At 35.3% G+C, this 25956-nt stretch overlaps 1 protein-coding gene across 3 annotated transcripts in view; it reads right to left on the bottom strand.

Annotated features, from left to right (window-relative positions):
* Positions 1-269: 269 nt before the first annotated feature.
* Positions 270-25956, bottom strand: part of ntm (neurotrimin) — a 702168-nt gene continuing 676481 nt past the window's right edge. For 2 of the 3 annotated variants that reach the window (XM_059351046.1, XM_059351045.1), the window contains 5 exons: positions 10782-10910; positions 9039-9159; positions 7825-7976; positions 4904-4939; positions 270-1310 (listed from right to left, as the gene is read on the bottom strand). In XM_059351046.1, coding sequence (XP_059207029.1) covers positions 1210-1310; positions 4904-4939; positions 7825-7976; positions 9039-9159; positions 10782-10910 — 539 coding nt within the window. In that variant the 3' untranslated portion in view covers positions 270-1209. The remainder of the gene's footprint in view (positions 1311-4903; positions 4940-7824; positions 7977-9038; positions 9160-10781; positions 10911-25956) is intronic. The other variant, XM_059351047.1, reaches the window with a different exon arrangement.

Raw genomic sequence — 25956 nt, 5'->3', positions numbered from 1 at the left:
CATGCTAATAAGCAACTAATTAATGTTGTATATGTGTTCCCTAATATAAAGTGTTACCCAGAAATCCTATGAAGTGTGATGCTGTGTGAACCGCTAGAGTCTTTGGGTTATTGGTGTCTAAATACATGCAAAAAGTGTTTATTTTCTATTAACATGATCTTACTGAGCGGCCTCTAACCGTCCAGTGCTGGTTTGGAACATGAACAGAAACACTTTCTGAAGTAACTGTGGTGTAGAAATGGCATGAAGTTCAAACAAGTAGCAACGGCATTAATACATTTGCATTATATAAGTCAGACATCAACTCCACACAAGTGGAGTAAAACCATCCTCCATGTTTAACTACATAATTATAACATAATTATTCTTGACACCATTTCTGTGTACAACTGTACTGGTAAAGAAAAAGAGAGAAAAAAAAGACAACAAATACATAAAACTAGGATATTCGTCCTAAATAATTACAACTTCATATTCCCTTCTCGAAAAATATTTAAAACTAAACATAATTGAAAAAATAAAATTGAAAGATTAGCATAACACAACTGCAAGTATATCACTATAATGCTGAGAACGAAAATACTTGAAGGTCAAAAACAATTCTGTTTCAACAACCAGACTGAATGATAATTATTATACATTAAAATATGATAATACCAGGCTTTCAGCCTCAGGGTAACCTAAATTCCCTCTGCTTCACTGTCTTAGTTTGACTTTGAGGTATTTAACATTCACCTCTCATACTTGCTGTAAATTTGCCTTTTTTTTTTTTTCTGGAGTTGAGATGAATATGCAATATGCGGTTAAAAATTAAGACCAATCCATTTGAATTAGACACACCACAATTAAAAAAATCTTTTTTTTTTCTTCTCCGAGACATATATGTAAAAAGAGATAATCCATAATAATATAATTTAGAGAGAAAATTTCCGACATAATTAAATTAAAATGTGAAACATTTGTTACATCCTTGAAATCTTAAAGAAAAACAAAAGAAAATGAAAAAAAACCTTTGTTACGTACTTATTAAGTGGGTCAACAACATTACGTAGCAGGATACTTCATGCACTCACTGTGCATCAGTTTATGGTTCCGGTTGGAAAAAAAAAAAAAACACACACACCCATTCACACACACATACGCACACACACACACACACCCACACACACACATTCACACAAAATACTTGTGTTCAATTCCAAATCCACTTCAAAATCTGAGCAGGAACGGCAGAAGCACTATGAAGAGGAGACAGGTGTGTGAGTGCACTCCCATCGCGCCGCCACTGCCATCCTGAACTGCTCTCGGTCCTGAAACAAGGAAACAAAAGAAAAAAAACACTTGTAAGTTTCACCATTGAAGATTGTTTTTTTTTCTTTTCTTTGTGTTACGACTACTGACGGTAAGTTATAAGGGGATTATATTAATGTCATTCTAAGATTCAAACTTATAACCGAGGGGGGGGGGGGGTTACAAATTTACTAGATTAAAGTGCCAAATCTACAAGAAAAAAATGTGCAGATTTAAGAATTTTAAAGTGGCAAATCTGCTCAAAAAAAGTTGCAGATTTAAGAGATTTAAAGTGGCAAATCTGCTGGAAAAAAGTTGCAGATTTAAGAGATATAAAGTGGCAAATCTGCTCGAAAAAAGTTGCAGATTTAAGAGATTTAAAGTGGCAAATCTGCTCGAAAAAGTCGCAGAGAGGGGAGAAAAACTACTTTTTTCTCGCAGATTCACCACTTTAAATCTCATAAATCTGCAAATTTTTTCTCGTAGATTTGACACCTTAATCTCATAAACTTTTTCCTCAAAATATTACCCCCCTCCCCCGGGTCCGTATGTTTTTGTTTTTTTTACACATTCTGGCTGTATGAAAAATCCACCAATATTCTCTAGGGTTGAAATTTGGAATTTGCAAGTATTTCAAGTATTGAGTGCCCTCTTAAGGGTTAATCAATTAATAGCTATGTTTTTATACATACTCCAGTATGTATACAGTGTTTGGATGCTGACAACAACAGATTAATAACACAGTAAACATATTTTTAATTGGACGTTAGGTGTCATTTTAATTTAACCAATTAGAAACTACATCAGCAGTACGGAGTACCTCAAGGTTCTATCCTAGGTCCTCAATGTTTTCAATCTGTGAGCCTATATAACATATATTGTTGACATCATAAATAGATTGCAACATGAAGCATATGCAGTCTGCTTGCATATGGCTTTGATTTATACTATATTAAACTAAAGACATTTCTGATTTATAATTGCCAAGCATTAATATGTGAGTGCTTGTTTTCTCAGACGGACATAGCTGGATATAGACATGTATTTTCGGATGATGACAGCAGATGGAAGCAGGAAACAATTATTTGTTGGTAAAAATATAAATAAACAACAGTTAATATACAGTAAAGCTTCCATTAGTGAGGCGAAAGGCATTTAGGGCTGCAGATAGCAGTCATTTTTGATTGTGTCTGATCAAAATGACATCAAGCAGACAAACAAACACATTGCTGTCGAGTTTAGAACAGACACAATGTTAAATAATCACATTGTTAGTTGGAGCTGGGAGTCTGTCAGCAGGTGAAACGCTCATCTCAGTGATGGTTTGACGAATATCACAGGTCTGACTATGTTTAGAAATACACATATAGTGTAAACTATGTCAAGTACATAGGGTGTGGGAGCAAATCTATTGGTGTGTTTTATAGCGTGTTGCCAATTCTCACTCTTACCAGCTGAGAGTTGCTAACAGTGAGAATTAGGAGCCAGAAATAATCTGTCGTTGAAGTCAATATTTCTAGTTGACTTTTCTAATAAAACTGGTTCATGTGATTCTCATTCATCAGACATTGGGACATTAGAAAACACAATTAACCATTTGATGCACAACATGGGTCTAAAGTGAATCAACAGAGTTTTTATGTTCTATATCTTTGCAATAAATGATGTCCATTGTTCTGTATTCCAAGTTTTCCTCAATTAGTTTGTTTTTGATCATCATAAATCCTAATTTTTATGTTTTCCTTTATTCGTTTTTGAATAAAATCCCTGTTTGTGTTACTACCCTTCTAACGCACAACTTGGGTCAAAAGTGACCCGTATCCATTTTTTAGCTAAGTAGCTTGCTAAGCTAACTACTTAGCTAACCTCTTGGCTAAGTGTTTAGCTAAGTAGCTTGCTAAGCTAACTACTTAGCTAACTTTTTGGCTAAGAATTTAGCTAAGTAGCTTGCTCAGCTAACTACTTAGCTAACTTCTTGGCTAAGAATTCAGCTAAGTAGCTTGCTAAACTTAGCTAACTTTGTGGCTAAGTAGTTAGCTTGGCAAGCAAGTAGTTAGCAGATAGTAGTCATTTTTGATTGTGATGATCAAAATGACATCAAGCAGACAAACAAACACATTGCTGCCGAGTTTAGAACAGACACAATGTTAAATAGACTGATCATATTGTTAGTTAGTAGCTTGCTAAGCTAACTACTTAGCTAACTTCTTGGCTAAGTAGTTAGCTTGGCAAGCTACCTAGGCAAGTAGTTAGCTATGTAATACTACAAAAACTTTTTTTCTTCATAAAGTACGAGAGACAAAATGGAAATAATGATCTGTTGTTATCAAAAACAAGATATTTAAAGAATACTTGGAATATTCAATCATAAAATAAGTTGATATCAAAAGATAGAGCACAGAAACACACGGCAGCATTAAATAACATGAAGGGAATGAATGTGGGTCATGTTGTGCATTAGAAGGGGGTCAATATGTTCTGCATCAAAGGGTTAAGACACATGCTCATGCTATCTTATTTTACTTACACTCAATAAAAATGCAAGCCAGACTCTCAGTGTTTGCCCATTTTAAATACAATACAATTTTATAATGCAAAAACTGAAATGCATAATACCTTCTCTGGGCCCTTTCACTGAAGAGGCACGTTCGTTCTAAATGAATGCATTGTATGAGGATTGGGGACAAATTTGAACTTTCTACTTTGAAGCTTGTAACACAATGCCTACTCATTTCCCTTGGATTTCCATGAGTTCACCACAGTTTCCTTTGGGGCATCTATCCAATTACCCTGCCACAGCGGATTATCCCTAATCCTGCATATGGTTAATTAGAATAATGACATTCACCCGTAGTCAAAATCAAAGCCATTAATACAATTATGTTGTGTTAATGGAGTGGGTTTGCCTACAAGATGCTGCAACCACCAGTCACAAGGACACATTAAATGACAAGATGGGTGAGGTGTTTATCTTTGCACTATCGCCACAGCTCCACATCTGGAGCAGAAATCTACAATCTGCAAATTACTATTTGTAGATACAAGATTGTCTTAGCTTGCAATGAGGTTCTACAGCTTTCTGTGTTTGCTCTTTTACAATTTTTCCATGTTATAATGCAATAACTAGAGGCAGAAACACTCACACAAGCACAGAAAAGAAGACGATAAGGAAAGATGACGAATACTTACATGGAAAAAAAAAGAGCATGCAAACATCAAAATGAAGCCATGTCACACAGTGAGGCGGTTAGGTTTGCAAAGGGAGAAGATGAAACATGGTTAGCGAAAGGAACAGGCTGCAATGACCATTTTCACAAAGATTCACATGACATTTGTATGGCTCCTCTTCTTCAAAGTCGCTGCCTGCCATGCAGCTTTAACATGCCAATTCATGGAGACAACAAAGAGTTATCAGAAACACTACGTAGTATTTTGACAGGATCAAAGAGCCCCAGGAATGATTTGTCTCTTCTTGTCAAATACTGTGGAGAACTCCAGCGACACTGCAGCCTAACTTCCAGTTTGTGAAAATGGCTGTTTGTCATGTGCCAGCATGCAGTTAATACTTTCGATCCATGACAGTTTGAAGTGCATGCTGGTGCAGAATACTAACCTTGCAATAGCGTTGAGCTAGTGGGTTCAATTACCACTACACCAGGGGAAACAAATGGAACAGAGCAACATATTGGAAACAGAACAGCAACAAATCATTGACAACACTTGTGAAAAGCATGAAAAGTAGGCCGCTGAATAGACTTCTACTCTGTGGTTGCACAGTTACATAGTGGAGTATAACTGATAATAGCCTTAATGTCCATTCATCGGTTCAGGTGGGGTCACAAGTCAAAGTCAAGGCTCAAACACAGGTTTAAATTAACAGGATTTTAATTCTGACAACCACTCAGTGCTTTTAACTCTATGGAGTCTTATAGGGCTATTTTGTCAATTTTTTAATCCTTTTTCACGTCTTTTCGTGTCTTAGTCATTTTGTGTCTTCTTTGGTCATTTTGTGTTTGTTGTTGTGTCTTTTTTAGTTATTTTGTGTCTTTTTTTTGGTCATTTTTTGTCTTTTTTGGTATTTTTGTGTCTCTTTTTTAGTCATTTTGTGTCTTTTTGTGCCTTTTTTTGGTCATTTTGTGTCTTTTTTGGTCATTTTGTGTCTTTTTTTAGTCATTTTGTGTCTTTTTGTGTGTTTTTTGGTCGTTTTGTGTCTTTTTTTAATCATTTTGTGTCTTTTTTGGCCATTTTGTGTCTTTTTTTAGTCATGTTGTGTCTTTTTGTGTCTTTTTTTTAGTCGTTTTGTGTCTTTAGAACCGCCACTGCATGTGATGCCAACATGCCCATATAAGGACGTTCCTGACATGAATTATTATAACATTTCGACTTATTACTATCTTACTGAGTATGCTAACCAGCTAGCCCTAGCCTGTCCTGTCTTGTAAAGCCACTTGTAACTCTTCTAGCAGCTCTTGCACAAAGTTACATGTGGTTTTGAGTATGTGGCCAAAAATTACACATTGTACCTTTAATAAGTGACCATCATGAATGTGAATGATGCTTGCTGTGAATATCCTGCTGCCTGTTTTGTTAGGACTAAGAGTACCCAACCATAGACTGACAATGACAACAGTATACAAAGAATAACTCTGTTTTTACTGCTGTGGTCTTTATGTTGTCAGTTCAGACTTGACACGTGAAAGTAGAGCCTGTCTGATTTCTGAGGCCAGTAAACATCTATTTTAGAAGGGAAAAAATATCCAATCAATGCTATAATGGTCAACATAGTGATTTTTTTTAGTGATTTTTACTTCTAATTCATCCCAAACATCTTCTTTCTCCATTATATATTGTGTAAAAAGTTTTCATATTATCAGGAAACACATACCCTGTGACAGAAATATACCAATACGCCTTTGACAAGAATAATAAGTGTCAACTGTCATGTTTACTTGTGTTTGTTCAAACATGAGACCTTGATGTGTTCAGTATATATACAAACACATATTTACTGACACATCTTCAAGCTGAGAGCAGCAACTCAGCCAGAGAATGACTAATGTTCAAAAACATGGAAGCTTGACAACTTCTTAGGTGCGTCACAATTAATAGAAAATGTATTATTCAGTCCCCTTTGTTCATTTATGGTTTCAACCCAACAAACTGTACTGTCAGCACAGGATTGTGTAGGTGTAATGAGAAGACTTTGACTTCTTGTATTTCATATTTACACCAGACAATCTGTGGTTTCAGGTGCATGAATGCATTACATTGTCGGTAAATAAGGATTTTAAGTGATAAACAGAGACGATTAAATATAATAAAAGCTGTCAGGAAATGGATAAAGGTTAAATCTGGTGATAGAGAGAAACAGTAATGTGCACGAAAAAATATGATTATTACTTTTACTATTAAAGCAACTATAAGGAACGTTTAATTGGTCATTAAAAACACTCCATTTAATATCAAGGCATCTATATGACCTACATAAGCAAATAGAAATACTGGCTATTTCAATATAGTTATTCTTGATGCCTTTAATGTATAATAATGCCCCACGATATGATTTTATCCCGATACTTGAGTCATGATACAATATTATTGTGATTTTAAGCGTTTTGCGATATGGTGAGTATTGACACAATACATTGAGATTTAACTGTTTAACTGTTTAACTTTAATTCAATCAAGAATTGATTGTCCAATAAGAGTAAATTCTCAGTGTCTTCATCTCATTTTCAGTCTTTTTATTTCTCAACAATGAGAGTCAAACCCACAGACTGACCAACAAAGTATTCAGTCAAACTGAACTCAACTGATATCAAACTTTCCTCAACTTTAACCTTCACTGCTCTGATTTTTTTTAATTAAACATGAAAAAAAGCTGAACTTTGCAGCGTTAGTTCGACAACTTCCCAACACGATAACCGCACATGTTGTCTTTTTTTGGTCATTTTGTGTCGTTTTATGCATTTTTTAAATTTATTTTTAAAGCCTTTTTGATTATTTTAGTTTTTTAGTGGTTATTTTGTGTCTTTTTTATTTTGGGCCATTTTTTGTCATTTACGGTAGTTTTTTGTATATTCTAAGTCTTGTTTTTATTTTATTTTTTTAGATTTTTTGGGGTTGTTGTGTGTCTTTTTTTTTAAGTTATTTTGTGTTTTTTTCAAGATATACTGACACACATGGTGCCTATAGATTCCTTAGATCTTCTAGTTTCATATGATACCAGTATTCCAAAAAGAGAGCCCTCTATGGCCTCCGGAAATAAAAAAAAACACGGCAAAAATACTGACGGCCCGCCAGAAGGCTAAATATCGCCACGCAAAATATCACAATACTATGCTGCAACAATTTTTTCCCCCACCTCTAGATCCTGCTGCAGGAAAATTAACTACTAACAGCAGCAGCAGGTGCCATGACACACAAAATAAAAGTTCCTTATTGTTGCTTTAATGAAACATACACTTTGCAGATACATTACAGCATTTCCGTTTCTGTACTAAATGTTAAAATGTAGCAGATTCCTGTACTCACCATACAGAAGGAAGCTTGTGTTTGAGCTCCCGAGTTTGTTGACGGCGACACAAGTGTAGTTACCATAATCTCCGTCAGACACGTTAAAAAACGTCAGCTTGGACAGCGAGCCAGACTGAACGATCTCCATGCCGTCGAAGCCGTTGAAGATCCTGCACGGAGAGTGAGAATTTGAGAATTTATTTGAACACAAAATAAAAGATGAACATTTAAAAACAAACGAACAACAATAAATACAAGACAACAACACAAATGAAACAACAACAAGACTCAACACTTATTTGTGTTCAAAAGAAGCCAAAGCTTATTAAATCCCTTCTCCCTATGTTAATTTACTATATTCAATTATATAACAATAATATTTATATATATGTATGTATAACACATAGTAATGTAGTTTATAAACTCATTATTACCATTATTAACATGCATAACTTGTTATTAACTTACAAACACATAAGTACACATACACCCATGTAGTCATAATGAGACAACAATGAACAAACAAACAACAATAACACACAAAAAAGAAAAAATAGTAACACATTTAAAAAATAAAACGTCAACAATAACCATCTACTGTCATTTTACACACCCGTTTTCATCCCTGTATCGTGTGAAGACATGCTTTTTATATTTGATTTTGAAGTGTTTCATGTTTGAAGATTGTTTTATTTCTTCACACATCCCATTACATATTTTAACTCCGCTGAATAAATGCAAAACCTTTTCCTATTTGTATGTATTTTGATGACTTTAAAGTTATTTGACCCCCTCAGTTGATATCCCCCGTCTCGACCCTTAAAGAAGTTTTGTATATTAATTGGAAGTAAGTTATTAGCTGCTTTGTACATTATTTGTGCTGTTTGGAATTTAATTATGTCTGTTAGTTTTAACAATTTTGACTGTAAGAAAAGTGAGTGAGTGTGTGAGAAAGAAAAATGTCTGCGGACGCAAGTAACCATCTCAATTATGTTTTTATGTTTTCTGTCAAAGTCACTTGCCAGATCACCTATGGGCCTGTGTGTGTGTGTGTGTGTGTGTGTGTGTGTGTAATGACACTTTAACAATGATTTGGACCAGTTTGCAGTAACCTTAATGCCTGTAGAGCCGACAGCCGATCAATGAGCATCAATAACGGAGAAAACTGATGGCAGTAAGCATGCACAAGCACATAAACACACAGTATAAAATGCAAATGTTAAACAAATTACCTTCTGTCATCTTTATACCACTCAAAATCGGCCTCGGGCACGGCGTCAGCCTCACACTCCAGCTCTCCTCTCTGGCCCAGAGTCACTCCGACATCTCTGCCCTCTGACACAGTCGGAGCATCTACAAGCGAGCAGCAACATATAAGAGCTGAGATCAGGACTACAAGCAGCACAGAGCAGCAGATCAGAGGCGGGTCGCTGCAGCTTCACCCTGCAGCCATGATGATTTACAACATGACCACGAGTGAAGAGGAATTAGCAGATCAAAGCACGGACAAGACTGTTTAAACTGCACGGTGTCAAGATAACATGAGAGGGAATTCACTTGTTCTGTTTTGATTCTAATGCAGCAAAGAAGCTTTACATTAAAATATATATTTTACTGAACCTGGTCTCACAGAAATCCGTGAAATAGCCACGGATTTCGCTTAACTCAAAATCCGTGGAATAGCCACGGAATCACTCAAATTTCCGTGAAACTGACACGGATTTCGCTACAATGCAAGTTAATGACAGTCATATCCCGTGGCTATTCCATGGATATTTGTTCCTATTGGTTTGTTCCAAGTCTCGTGACTTTCAAGGTCCCGGCGGTCAGAACAAAAAACATGGCGGACAGTTCTCTCATTTTTAGTGAAAAAATGTATATTTTGTCTTTGTTTCTGCATAAAAATGGATTTTGATCACATTTCTAGTGAGAAATATATGTTTTATTTTGTAAATATTCACTCAGTGAATGTACATAATCACTTTGTATGTTGGAATAGCCACGGGATATGACTGTCATTAACTTGCATTGTAGCGAAATCCGTGTCAGTTTCACGGAAATTTGAGCGATTCCGTGGCTATTCCACGGATTTTGAGTTAAGCGAAATCCGTGGCTATTTCACGGATTTCTGTGAGACCAGGTTGGTTTTACTGTAGCTGGTGGAGCATTCAGTGACTGTTTAAGTGCCTGTAAATAGTCAAATTTTGTTCTTTGTGCTTTAGAAACTGGTTCTAAGACCTATTTTTAGTGTCAGTGAATCTTCTATGTGACTAAAAAATGTCACAAAAATCATCTTTTTTTAACCATTATTTGTTTCTTACCAAGATAAAAAAATAAATGATTTAGAAGTGTTAGATAATTTATCTAACAAATCTAACATCTGTCATTAAAGGAATGTATCTATTCAGCACAAAATGTTTAACCCTTGGGTTCTTAAGGGTTAAAAATGAGACGCCACTATATTTAACAACAAAGAAAAACCCCCTTAACAATCTTTTTTTAGCTTGAAATTTGATGACTTTTCTTAGAATTATCCAAACATGAGAAAAAGTAAAACATTGCCTTTGTTCATATCTCTAACAGGGTAAAAGTCTTCCCTTAAGGTTTATTTTTTTTATTCCTGCAGCCATAAAATCATTTTCATATCACAAAAAACATAAAAACACATGCATGCTTGCTACAAAATTATCTGTACACCTATGCAATACCTTAGCAATAAAAATCCTAAAAATAAACCCCTACCCTAGTAAAACAACAATCAAATTATGATGTGTGTAATAAAAACAAGTGGATTCTACTGATTAAATCCAGTTTTTCTTCACTATAAGAGAGGAAACCTAGATATTCACAAAGTTGTGATGAATGACAATGCTTTATTTCAGCGGTTTAGTGAAGGAGGGTCATTGTCTGACCCTGAGGACTGGTGTTGTCCAGAGAATAACTCGAGGGTTCAGTGGTTAAGTGATCAGACTCACAGTTGACGGTGATGTCGACGGTCTGGACGTCTGTGTCGATATCGTTGACGGCTGTGCATTCATACGTCCCCGCTCGCTGTCTGGAGATAGACGGGATCTCCAGGTACTCATCGTCTGACGCCAGGTCTCCTAGCAAAGGTCACACACACACACACACACACACACACACACACACACACACACACACACACACACACACACACAACACACAAAGTGTTAGAAAGACTTAAAGAAGAGTTAATGTGACGAGTCAACAGCTGCAGCCTCCACTGAGTCTCTGCACGGCCTCGGGAACTAAAACTGGAGCACAGAGAGCCACGAGGAGGCTTTTGTTATAATTGACTTGTTATAATTATAAGTTGTTGCTAAATTCTCCGTTGTCTATCAAGGTGCGGTGCTGTGGAATGACAAAAAATATCTAACTGAATCATGTTCACAGGACATTTTCATTTTCATTTTTCACTCTTGTTTGGCAAATGGCATGATTTTTGGAAGAAGGACTTTTCAAATTTTCAATTTTTCTAATGGATCAACAATAATTCACTGTGTACAAATGTACTCCCCTTTCAGACCCTTCGGGCTGAAAATGTCAACTTCCAAAAAAAATGCCATAAAAACTTTCCAGATTAATATTTTTTTCTCCTTTTTTATTTTGCATAAACCTCTTAAACAACTTCTGCTCTGCTCAAAACTGACATTTAAAGGGTTGAAATCCTCAAAATCTTTGAATGTTGTAGTGGTAGTTTTGAGCTGGTTTAAGAGGTTTATGCAGAAGAAAGTAGAAAAAAATTATTAATCTGTAGTGTTGTATCACGTTTTTTTGGAAGTGGACATTTTCAGCCGAGCTAAACAATACTGAGCTAAACAAGGACATGTGATGTGATAAATAAGTATAAAAATAAATAAATGGCTACTGAAAATGCTATAATTTATAGATGAGGTAGACTGTATGTTTTGCACATATCAATTGTATTGCTCATGTCCTAAAAAAGACACAAAATTACTAAAAAAGACACAAAATTACCAAAAAAAGTAATTAAAGGGACCTTGAGTTTCTTGTACTGTTCTTTCTTTATGATTGTATGTTTTTTTAAAAGTGCAAACAACAATAAATACAAAATAAAAATAAAGTAAAACACCTTTTTATTACATGATATTATATTATATTTTTTAATGTGTTGCAGTGCATTGCATCAAAAGTTATTCAGGGAATCTATTTCAGTTCTAACAACACAAAACCTGCTCAGTTGTTCCTCCAAGAGAGAAATCAAAGATCTAAGTTCAGAAGCAGCAGCAGCAGCGACGGCAGGTCCTGTTAGTTCTTTGTACCAGTCTGATCTGGTTTGACAGGAAAAATCCACACAGCTACATGTGTGTCAAAACTTACACAAGTAAAAAAAAAAAACACGACACGCGCCCAATTCTGTCTGTGATGCTCGTCTGCTGTTCCTTTCAAGCCCGGTTCTTGAGCTTATTGACATTTCTGTGAGGATGTTACAACACTGTGTGATTAGAGCTTTGTTCAGCCCCCCACTCATTATCAGTTGTCTGTCAGAACTTTCAGATTCTGCTCCTTTATGTGCGTCTCTTACGCCTGCGAGCACGACACCACCGCCACTGAGATGTGACAGCATGAACAGGGGAAAATGCCAGCCTGCTACTTTTTCCTGTATCAATTTGACACGCTTGACAGAGACACTTAATACAGCACTCAACGTAAAGAACAAAAGATGTAATTGACTTCAAGCCTCCTCCTCCCAAGATGTTGGTAGGTGACAGTAATAAATTGCACATGGATTCACTTTACAGCAGGGGTTTCAAACTCAAATTACCTGGAGGAGGCAATATCAAAATGAGCAAAAAAAGGCACAAAATGACCCCAAAATTAAACAAAATTACTAAAAAAAAGACCTGAAATGATCAAATAAAGACACAAAATGACAGAAAAAAGACACAAAATGACAGAAAAAAGACACAAAATGACAGAAATAAAACTAAATTAATTAAAAAAGACACAAAATGACAGAAAAAAACGAAATTACTTAAAAATGAACAAAAAATGAACAAAAAAAGACGCATAATTACTAAAAAGAGACACAAAATGACCAAAAAAGACAAAATTACTAAAAAGAGACACAAAATGACCAAAAAAACACTAAATTACTTAAAAAAGACACAAAATGACCAAAAAAAGACACAAAATGACCCAAAAAGACACAAAGTGACAAAAAAAAGACACAAAATGACCAAAAAAAGACACAAAACTATTTTGAAAAAGACACAAAATTACCAAGAAAGGACACAAAATGACTAAAAAAAGACACAAAATTACCAGAAAAAGACACAAAATTACCAAAAAGAAAGACACATAATTACCAAAAAAAGGAATTAAAGGGACCTTCCACACACAACATGGTAAAGTGCCATTCATATAAAACTCACATTAAACTTTCATATCATGCTTTAGTGGGTTTAGGCTCATTACTGGATTGCTCCTGGGATTACTGGTTGCTATGGAGAAAGTTCTCTCTGGCACGCTGATCACCTGACGAGGAGGACCAGGAGGACTCGTTCAGGTTCCACTCGGCTTCTTTTCTGCTCGTTCTCCTCTCAAAAGAGAACGCTACGTCTCCCCAATAGAGATTTCAGTGTCAATTAAAGGCACAGCGTTAACCTCTGAGGAGAGTTAATCAAGACGAAGCTGCCAGCTGACACAAAGTCCTCACATCACATCATCACTTCCTGGCTTCACATCAGCAGGACAGGCAGCTGACTGACACAGGAGATCAATGTAGCTCACAGAATAAGAATTAGAAGGACATTTTTGTCATTTTTGTCCCATGATTTTGTAACCCATTTATTTATCACCCACTCATGATCCTGAGAGCGCAACCAACTACGAGTTGTGTGAGTGACACACAAAATATTGTTTTTTAACTAGGAGAGTATAACTACTGGATCAAAGTGCTGTTTTTATGATTCCCCCTCCCTTTATTCCCTTCTAAAAAAAGCATTTCTGAATTTCTGTGAATTTACATGATTTTAACATTTGTTTTACATTAATGGTTTAATTTTTAAACTCTTTTATTTCATCATTTTATTTTATTCTTTTAATTTTCTTTTAAGTTTTTCCATTTTGGAAAAAAGGGATTTTCTTCTCCTTTTATAGCAACGGAGTGAAAATAAGTGACACAGAAGGGACATTTTTTATGAAAATCGGCTCATATCCCTGATCGGATGCATCTGTAATGCCACACTTTCCGGTTGTTTCTCGGTCATTTCGAATAAGATCGCCACCACCAGTGTAGGTAGAATTGATTTATACATATATACCAATCTACAGTCATGAAAAAAAAAAATTATTAGACAATTTTTTTCTTCAATTTCTTGTTCATTTTAATGCCTGGTACAACTAAAGGTTCATTTGTTGGACAAATATAATGATAACAACAAAAATAATAATGAAAATGTCAGCTCTTAAGTTAAACTCTTATGGGCTATTTTTGTTATTTTAGCAACCATCGGGTAACTCAATAAGTATCAGTAAATTACTGAGTGTTGAGCCTGAACAGACATATAAACAGACTATAGAAAATCCATCTGGCATCACACTCAATGGCCCTACTGACAAATATAAAATACTCTCTTTACACTCCTTCAAGATGTGATATATCCTCTTCTAAGTTATTGTTTGTGTGAAAGGCTACTTGTTATTCTTCTTGTTAAACACTTGAGTTTTTCACTTCAGTTTTTCATTCAGCTGTGTTGCCTTTTCAAACATTTCAAACCACTGCACTTGTGTATTAATATCTAAATACACACTTTTAACCTCACTACCGTGTTGAGGTTTCAGAAGCAACTTCTGCAGCACAAGAATTATGCTCTATTCTGCTTTTTTTCTCGTCACCATAACAACGACAAACAATTTCTATTTCATTCTATATTAGTGAAGTGACCAGATGCCCCTTCTATTCTATTCTAATAATGTGTTTATTTTTCAATGGTCTTAAAAATCATAAAATACAAGCTCTCTGATATGAACAGATGCTTGTATGGCTTTCAAATAATTATTTTATTGTTAACGTTCAAAGCCTTCTTTGATTCCACAGCAATTTTTCCTGCAATTTATCATAATGAAAGCAAAGTCCCTCACATGAAACACGAAGTGCCCCTGTTAACTAAAGAATCTATCACATCTTTATCCTTAAATGATTTTATTGTTAACCTTCAAAGCCTTCTTTTATACCACAGCAGTGTTTCCTGCAATTTATGCAAATGAAAGCAAAGTCACTCACATGAAACACGGAGTGCCCCTGTTAACATCTTTATCATTTTCTCATAAAGCTTGGAGGAAAACATGTGCAGCAGTGACATTAAAGGACATGTATTTAATGAGTGAGGTTGTTATTGAAGTTGGCCATCTACTACCTGGATTTAAAAAGATACAAGATGTGTCAGGCATTTTCAGCCCAGCAGATGACTGAGTTGTACAATAGTTTTGCAGTAACTAATCAGTATTTCGAACAGTATTGTTGGAAAAAAACAAAGTGCCCCTGTTAACTAAAGAATGGATTACAACTTTATCATTTTCTCGTAAAGCTTGGAGGAAAACATGTGGAGCAGTGACATTAAAGGACATGTATTTAATGAGTGAGGTTGTTGTTGAAGTTGGCCATCTACTACCTGGATTTATAAAATATGTTTCAAGAGTTTTCAGCCCAGCAGGTACAACATTAGCTTGTCAGGAACTTATCAAAGTATGTTGAACTGTATTGTTTGGGGAAAAAAAACAGAACCTCTGTGAGTCCATAAAAGCTAGGAGAAGTAGATAAACTGCTTAAACAATCATGTTCAGGATGTTCCACTCTTGAATCTGATTCAAGGTTAGAAAAATACTTAATATAAACTAACATCCAAGGCAAACAAATATGCAGCACAAGAATAGTCACCAGATGCAACTTTTATCCTATTCTATTTCTATGGTTTTTGTTCAATGGTCTCAAAAAACCATTAAATATGAGCTCTCTGATATGAACAGATAATGATTTTATTTTTAACGTTCAAAGCCTCATTTTATACCACAGCAGTATTTCCTGCAATGTATCATAATGAAAGCAAAGTCCCTCACATGAAACACGGAGTGCCCCTGTTAACTAAAGAATGTATTACATCTTTATCTTTTTTTTTAAAGCTTGGAGGAAAACATATGGAGCGGTTATATTTGATAGCAAAGGACATGCATTTAATAAGTGAGGTTGTTATTGAAGTTGGCCATCTACTACCTGGATTTATAAAAGATGTTTCAAGAGTTTTCAGCCCAGCAGGTACAACATTAGCTTTGCAGTAACTAATCAAAGTATCTCTAACTGTATTGTTGGAAAAAGAACCTCTGTTATCAAGCTGGGAGAAGTAGATAAACAGCTTAAACAATCATGTTCAGGATGTTCCATTCTGAATCTGATTCAAGGTTAGAAAAATACTTGTTAATAGAAACTAACATCCGAGGCAAACAAATATGCAGCAAAAGAATTGTGCTCTATTCTGCTTTATTCTAGCCACCATAATAACTACAAACAATCGCTACTTCATTATAAATTAGTGAAGTTACCAGATGCCCCTTTTATTCTACTCTAATGCCATGTTTTTTTTCCAGTGGTCTCAAAAAAAAGATAAAATATGAGCTGTCAGATTTGACAAAGTGCCCCTGTTAACTAAAGAATGGATTACAACTTTATCATTTTCTCGTAAAGCTTGGAGGAAAACATGTGGAGCAGTGACATTAAAGGACATGCATTTAATGAGTGAGGTTGTTATTGAAGTTGGCCATCTACTACCTGGATTTATAAAATATGTTTCAAGAGTTTTCAGCCCAGCAGGTACAACATTAGCTTCGCAGTAACTAATCAAAGTATGTCAAACTGTATTGTTGGTAAAAATAAAACAGAACCTCTGTGAGTTCATAAAAGCTAGGAGAGGTAGATAAACAGCTTAAACAATCATGTTCAGGATGTTCCACTCTTGAGTCTGATTCAAGGTTAGAAAAATACTAATAGAAACTAACATCCAAGGCAAACAAATATGTAGCATAAGAATAGTCACCAATAGAACTTTTATCCTATTCTAATTCTATGGTTTTTGTTCAATGGTCTCAAAAAATCATTAAATATGAGCTCTCTGATATGGACAGCTAATGATTTTATTTTTAACGTTCAAAGCCTCATTTTATACCACAGCAGTATTTCCTGCAATGTATCATAATGAAAGCAAAGTCCCTCACATGAAACACGGAGTGCCCCTGTTAACTAAAGAATGTATCACATCTTAATCATTTTCTCGTAAAGCTTGGAGGAAAACATGTGCAGCAGTGACATTAAAGGACATGTATTTAATGAGTGAGGTTGTTGTTGAAGTTGGCCATCTACTACCTGGATTTATAAAAGATGTTTCAAGAGTTTTCAGCCCAGCAGGTACAACATTAACTTCGCAATAACTAATCAAAGTATGTCGAACAGCATTGTTGGAAAAAGAACCTCTGTTGTCAAGCTGGGAGAAGTAGATAAAAAGCTTAAACAATCATGTTCAGGATGTTCCATTCTGAATCTGGTTCAAGGTTAGAAAAATACTTGTTAATAGAAACTAACATCCAAGGCAAACAAGTATGTCATCAACCTCCTCTTTTTTTTCTTGCTGCATTTCAATAGCAAAGAGAAATGTGGAAAAAAAAAACATTCCGGTTGGAAGGCATCTCATTTTTTCTGTTGATTTTGTCAGGTGAATCTATAACCATCTGATGTGGTTAATTAACACTAACTCCATGATTAACTTTACAAAAGGTTTAAATTAGTCCCATCCATCCAGTGTCTGTAACAGATTGTTCGTTAAAGAAACACTTTACTTTTTACACTTGCTGTTAGAATAATATGTTTTGGAACGTCATAGTAAAACAGGCCATTACAATTTTACTGATACTCTCTCACACATTATGCATATCACAGAAATGTGTCCATACAATTTGAATAAAATACTTAATTTATGCAATGCATTATTTTTAGGTTGTAGCAGTCTAAAAATGTGCCGCTCCCGTCCTCTCAGCCAATGAACAAAGATTACAAAGATTTTGTACAAACACATTTAGGGATTTAAAAAGATTAATTTCATTTGGGTTCCATCTTTACCACCAAACGAGAGGGTTGTCTAATTTCATAAACTAGGTTTTCCAAAATCCTACAGCAGCATTACTTTATAATTTGACTATATATTCAACATCAATTTTGCCATCTTTTTGTTTACTGAACATAACAAAGTCATAATGTGTGTAAATTAGGGCCGGGACTTTAACACGTTAATTAAGATTAATTAATTACACAAAAATTAATGTGTTAAAAAAAATGTACGCATTTTAATCGCACTTATTTTTGTATTTTATATGTATTCAATCATTATCCAATGGTATACTAAAAATCCATGCAAAAAAATGACTTCTCACCGTTCTCAGGTCAAATATTTATATGCGATTAAAATGCGATTAATTTCGATTAATTAATTACAAAGCCTCTAATTAATTAGATTAATTTTTTTATTGAGTCCTGGCCCTAGTGTAAACCTAATCAAACTTTAACTGTCAGATGTGTCGCTCCATGATAATATCCTTTTAATAGAAGACATACATGTGGTATGTGCTGTATAAAGGACTATGATCTTTATTATCCAGTGTGTATATTCCACACTCTGCCCACATATATTACCAAAACAGTCGGTACATTTGCTTCTTTTTCCATGGTTACAAATTATTCAACCAATCTCAGTTTTTTTTTCTTTTCCTGAGGCCATGACCTGCTTTTATGACCTCCATGTCAAACATTGCCCTATATTCATCAGTTTTCCTCCTTCCAGGCCTTTGGCTGGATGAGCAACAGAGGTTGCAACCCTACAACTTCATCATTATATTTTACAAAACCTCACCTGCACCATCACTAATTTACATGTAAAGCGTTTGAGTCCGTGCAAGTTTTTCCCCAAATCATCCTGCATTAAAAGAAGAAGGCTATAAATCCTGCTTCTTCCTGGTCTGTCTTCTAAAAGTTGCGTCTCTTGAGTCTCTTCTTTGACCGCCAGCCACCCAACAGTACAAGCGAAGCCATTGAAAACTGCAAATGCAACCATGTGCCAATGTTTCTCTTTATGTGTATGAGAGCAACAACCTTGACTCAGCAGAAACAAAAGGTTCACTTGACACTACGCAGAACTGGCCAAGCTCTGAAAAGCAAACAAAGAATCCCTCATTATACTTAGAATTCTCTCATTTAATGGGTATGTGTTCACAAAGAATACCACCATTTGCAACAGCATGACTACATTTTTAGACAGCCTGTTCTCCCGTCAAAAACATTGATAAAGGTTGTGTGTACAAGCAGCGAGAAACAAGCTATATTTATGACTTTCACCGTCCACCACCATCTTGCTGACGTAGAAGTGATTGACAGCCAAGTAAAGTTTAAAAGGGCGGGTTTCCACATTCAGTTGGAGGTTGGGGTGGTGGACAGGTCAAACAAGGGCGAACGTTCACCCGGGAGTTTGGGATTTGTGTCTGGGTGAAACAAAAGTAACACATTTTTAACGTAGGTTACGTTGATCAAGTTTTTGAACGTAACATACATTTTTCAAGTAAATTGCGGCAGTAATATGACCCTTGTAACTAGAGATGTTCCGATACCATTTTTTCCCTCCCGATACCGATCCTGATACTTGTGCTGTGGGTATCGGCCGATACCGAGAACCGATCCGAAACCAGAATGTTATTAAAAAAAATATCATCCTACACCTGCATGACTGTGATATGATTATCATTGTGGTAAGGCCTGGCTCAGGTTAAACCCTTTGTAAAACATGAATACATACAGCAGATTCAAGCCATTTATTTTTACAGTTGTTTTTAAATAAAACAGAATACAAAACAGTAGTGCAACAGCAACTTAAATAAATAAATCTGGGGGAAATTTTTGCCCTAAAAGCCTATATTGGTGCCGCTCCCACATTCTAATGCCACTATTCCATCCTAATCATTGAATACTTAAGAGAATTATCGCAAAGGAGAATAGGGGTTCTTCTATGTTTTATTTAAAGCATCTTATATATTGTATCATATTTTGACACTCTTCTTGTAAATTCTGTGGTGGACTCTGTTAACACGTCCAGGTGCTCTTATTTTGAAAGCTACATATGTTTGCTTTTATTTTCAAACAGCACTCTGCAGGTTGCAGCACAGCGCCATTGTTTTAAGATCAGGGAAGAAGAACCAGCAATAGATTACTAATTTAATAAATGACGTGGTATCTGATCGGTGCCTGGACTCCAGTACTCGCCGATACCGATGCAAGAATTTTCGGCAGTATCGGAGCAATTTCCGATACTGGTATCCGAATTGGAACAAACTCTACCTGTAACTACTTCATTTCCGATATTTATATACAGAGAGAAGTAGAAGAAGTGAAACGCGAGCCGCAATATGTGCCTATGTGCCCTGATTTGTGGTACTGACACACTGTTCGGATTTTAAAAATTCAGCCCTCCGAAAAGGCTTGACAGGAAGCACACTGAAGCAATAACTCGTGTTTTATCCTTGGTCTTCTTTTATTTATTACAAAATGACCACAGGTGACCACAGGTCATAAACCTGAAATGATTAATACAAAAACAACAAGTTACATACAATAATATTAATGAAATTGTAGCTTTAAAATAGCTATTCTTACTTTTTACATTAAACAAGCATTTACTCTTTTTAAATATAATCAAACGTATTCTTATGAATTAAAGTAATGAATTGCAGTAACATAGTAACCCAAAAACTTAAACACAGTGTCTTAGCTAAACATTAGCAGTTAACTGCTAGCAACACCTAACTAGGTGCTAGCCTGAAAGCTAACGGGAGTTAGCCCTATGCTAACGGGAGTTAGCGACAATGCTAACGCGAGCTAGTGGCGATGCTAACACTAACCGCGAGCGCTGAATATCACTCTCAAGCCTGCCTAACAGTGCAGTACACATCAACAATACATTATATTTATAAGACACACGACCCATTCTGCCGTTTACGTTGGAGAATTAGTTGTTTTTAGAATAATTCCTTCAAGTTTCCACCTGAACTCTACAAGTGAGCTGCCTTTCACATGCCTCAGTCTTTGTTAAAGAGGTCTGCTGGGTTTGTGGCCGAGTCATTAGTGAGATAGTTCCCTGCACCGCCACCAAGGTGACATGGCACGGCATCGGGGAGAAGGTGGTGGGGAGAAGAAAGTAAAAAGAGCCAGGAAGTCTCAGGAGAGGCCTGCAGAAGATAATGTACCCTTCTGTGTCCCTGAAATGCCATCCTCCAACTCAAGGGCAAAGAAGAAAATGGGGTAGAAAATGGAAAGAGAGAAAGATATTTGTGTGCAGGGCAAGGGGAACAAGTGTGGAGGGGGACATAGACAGGAGAGCAGATGCTTGAGGGATATAGGCATTTAAGGAGAGGGAACAAGGGGATATGGAGAAGCAGGATTTAAATTGATGAATCCAAGAAAGAGGAGAAAACGAAATAGAAGCAGAATGGCAGATAGGAGCTGCTAACAGACAGAAAAGCACACATAACCAGAGAGAGAGTGGGAGTGGAGATGGTGTTACCAGTGTTGTCTTGGGGGAAAGGAAGTCGGAGTGAAATGTGTTGAAGTAGAGGCAACAAAAGCTTTTGTTACTCAGACAAACACTGAGATAGAAAGCTTATTTAAAAGATGTCCAAGAAGACAATGAAGGAGAGCGACTGACTGCACTGCAGCTCTCTGAGTCTTAACCGTCTGGAGTCCACGAAAGAGCCGGAGCACGACTTCTTCACAAAATGACCAAAAAAAAGACACAATGACTAAAAAAAGACACAAAATGACTAGAAAAAAGACACAAAAAGACACAAAATGACAAAAAAAGACACTAACAGACACAAAATGACTAGAAAAAAGACACAAAATGACCAAAAAAGACACAAAATGACAAAAAAAAGACACTAAAAGACACAAAATGACTAGAAAATGGACACAAGATGACCAAAAAAGACACAATAGACACAACAGATACAAAAAGAAACAAAAAATACACAAAATAACAAAAAAAGAGACGAAATGACAAAAAAGAGAGAAAAATAACTAAAAAAAGACACAACAACAGACACAAAAAGACACAAAATGACTAAAAAAAGACACAACAGACACAAAATAGACACAGAAGACACAAAATGACAAAAAAGAGACAAAAAAAGACACAAAATAACAAAAAAAGACACAACAACAGACACAAAAAAGACACAAAATAACAAAAAAAGACACAACAACAGACACAAAAAAGACACAAAATGACCACAAAAGACACAGAATGACAAAAAAGAGACAAAATGACAAAAAAAATGACAAAATGACAAAAAAAGACACAAAATGACAAAAAAAGACAGAAAATAACAAAAAAAAAGACACAAAATGACCAAAAAAGACACAAAAAAGACACAAAAAAAACATGAAAAGGATTCAAAAAAGGACCAGACAGTCCCAGACTCCACAGAGTTAAACTGTGGCTCTGCTGCCGCTGTGCGAGGTAAATATACGGATAGTTATTTTTCCACAGATTATCAGCCTTTGGCATATGGAATTTCTTAATGTGCCTTTGATGCATCATCCTCTTTGAAGGAAACAAACATAAAAGGGGTGAGCGGGAAAAAAAGAATCATAGAAATATAGTAGCTGGGGGTTCTGTGTATTTCTGAGATGCAATAAGGCAGCTTTGCTTCTATTGAAGAGGTTTGCCAGCGAAGATAATCTGTTGTGACAGTATGGTTGAGATCTGACCCGTCAATAGCATGCATATTTCTGAGCATACAGAATATAATGGAAACCATGGCTGCTACTAATCTGTCAGGCCACAAGTCACTCAGTATCTCTGTTAGACTACAGGAGCTATGGGGAATAGAGTGCTATGGTCAACCTGTCAGCCAGTACCTACATCACCACAATCTGAAGCATTAAAGCAGGGGTGTCAAACTAAAATTACCTGAGGGACGCTGGAGGTAGTATCAAAATGACCAAAAAAAGACATAAAATGACCAAAAAAGACACAAAATGACAAAAAAAAGACACAAAATGACCCAAAAATACACAAAATTACTAAAAAAGACACAACATTACTAAAAAAAGACACAAAATTATTAAAAAATACACAAATTTATTAAAAAAGACACAACATTACTAAAAAAGACACAAAATTATTAAAAAAGACACAAATTTATTAAAAAAGACACAAAATTATTTTAAAAAGACCCAAAATTACCAAAAAAGACAGAATTACCAAAAAAAAGACACAAAATTACCAAAAGGCAACAAAAATACTAAAAAAAAAGACACAAAATAACCAAAAGGCAACAAAAATACTAAAAAAAAAGACACAAAATAACCAAAAGGCAACAAAAATACTAAAAAAAAAGACACAAAATTACCAAAAAAAGTAATTAAATGGACCTTCCACACACAACACAGTAAAGTGCCATTCATATAAAACTCACATTAAACTTTCATATCAAGGTGGGGGCCACAAAATATTGTCACGAGGGCCACAATTGGCCCGCGGGCCGCGAGTTTGAGACCCATGCATTAAAGGATTTTGAACAAGAACATAACATTTAAAAAAAGGGACTAAAAAAATCCCAATACTCAAACTCAAATTACATTTTAATATTTTCCTATTTTTTTATGTATTATTTCACCCATCTACGACCTATCCAGTATACATCTGGATGTTATTTTCTTTCTGTGTTTTGTGTGTGTGAAGCAGTGTGTTTCACCTTTGTATGGATGGAACGAAACAGTTAACTCACGATTCAATACACTTTCTGATACAGAGTTAACTTAGCGTCACGATTTTCTCACATTTTTTCTAACAAAATGAGTTTGCAGATAAATTATGACAGGAAAAGATTCCTCAATTATTTCTTGGACAAAAAACACAAACTTTCTGAGGCAGGGTGTAAAATATGCAATGTTAGCAAGCTAATGTTAGCTAAATGTTAGCAAGCTAATGTTAACTATTTGTTATCAATCTAATGTTAGCTATATATTATCAAGCTAATGCTAGCTATATGTTAGCAAGCTAATCTTAGCTACATGTTAGCAAGCTAATCTTAGCTATATGTTAGCAAGCTAATATTAGATAATATCCACTTTTGTCCTCTTAAAAGTTCAGTTTTTTGGTTTTCAGATATTAAAAATGTTGTTCTGGTTCTTTAACATGTTGATAGAAGCTACATTTCAGCACACAGCAGCTTTCAGACATTATTCTGTTGTTTGCTAACAGACAGAATTAACGAGAAGGTTCCTTATTCATACAAAGGTAACAGTACAATCAACAGTACATTACAACCTCTGCTGTTTAAAAAAAGTATGAAAAATTAATTTTTCCTCTCAACCGACTTAAATCGTCTTGCATCGTTAATCCCTAATCCTTTGTGACCTTTAAGTACATTTACTCTTCACATAACATGGGCGCTGGGTGGGAAAATGACAATTGTGTCATTCTGAAAATAGCAGCAGTTGTGTTAGATTCAGCCCTGTGTCTCTGACAGGATTTTTAGCTAACATGAGGCTCACTGGCTAGGTCACTAGCTCTTGAAACAGGCATAAGTAACACTTTTTGACTATATTAATCCACTGAAAATCAGCCAAGGGCCACTATTTCACTTGCTGCACTCAACATTTATGAAAAGATTTAATAAGACATTATCAGAAGGCTGTAGATGCAATATTTATTCAGCTTTTAGTCGGCTATCTTCCATGTTTCCAGGCTGTAAGAATGGTGTATCCTCTAGGTCAGATCTGGGCATTTACACTTAGATATCAATACAACAAAAAAAAATTGTCAGTGGCTGTAGATGTATGTCTATGTTGGGATGTTTGGGCAGTTGTCTGTGTTGTCTCAGGGGTGGATGTTGTGCAAAAAAATAAAAAATGTTCCTCCTGTACAGTGATTGTCTTATACATGCTTTGTCATCAATAAAGAGATCATTGAAAGGAAAGAAATCAATACAACCACAGTGCTTTTATTTTGAAGGCAATTTATATGTGCAATATATATATATATATATATATATATATATATATGTTATATGTATATGTGCGTGCATGCATAAGCACCTGCACAGATATATCTTGTTAAAAACACTTTGATTTTTGCACAGGGCTCTATATTGTTTTTGTGTTTTTTTGTGGTTTGAATGATGAAGATAATCAAAACAATTTGAAATCAATACAATCACAGTGCTTTTATTTTGAAGGCGATTTACATATGTGCATGAATGCATAAGCACCTGCACAGTTTTATCTTGTTAAAAACACTTTGCTTTTTGCACAGGGTAAATAAATTGTTTGTTTACCACATAACATAAATGCTCTATATTGTTTTTGTGGTTTGAATGTATGTTGTTTTAAAAATAAATTGTTTTTTACAATTTTTTACTGCTAAATTTGACTAACACCACATATTATCATAGTTTGTTCATAAAATATATACTTACCACTAGCAGCTCTAAAACCATATAATTTACTGCATTTTATAAAGCGATGCAATTAATATTGAGCAGAATTTAGTTTTGTTTCGGCCCTCGGCAACCTAAAGGAATATTAAAGTTTTCTGATGTTATTTGTTCTAGCTGCTTGTCTCAAGCTTAAACTAACATTAACAGTATTTCAGCAACAACTAGTAAGGGCTTCAGTTATTGTACTGGTATTACTGCACAGCAGAGAGATGGACACTGTTTGTTGTCAACAGGTAAACAATGTATTGTTTTTGTACATAACTAAAGTAAAGTACAGTACATGGTACGGTACATAGCTCCAGTTTACAGCTCATCTACGTCTGTCAGAGCCACTAATACTAACCTGCACTAAATCTACTGTCACTTTTTCTGCACTGTGCACCTCTACAACAATGTATGTACAATAATATGGATATTTTTTCTTCAGTTTTTAGCTGTTTTTTCCTTTTTTTAAATCCTTTTTATAATTAGATTGTTATGCTTTTAACCTGTAGCACTTTGAGATTTCCTGTAATGTAAAGTGCATTAAAATAAAATGTATTATTATTATTATTACTATAATATTCTTGTCCTTTT

Source organism: Centropristis striata, chromosome 15, assembly GCF_030273125.1.
Source record: "Centropristis striata isolate RG_2023a ecotype Rhode Island chromosome 15, C.striata_1.0, whole genome shotgun sequence".
In the NCBI taxonomy this organism is placed as follows: Eukaryota; Metazoa; Chordata; class Actinopteri; order Perciformes; family Serranidae; genus Centropristis; species Centropristis striata.
This window is presented reverse-complemented; position numbering and strand designations above follow the sequence as displayed.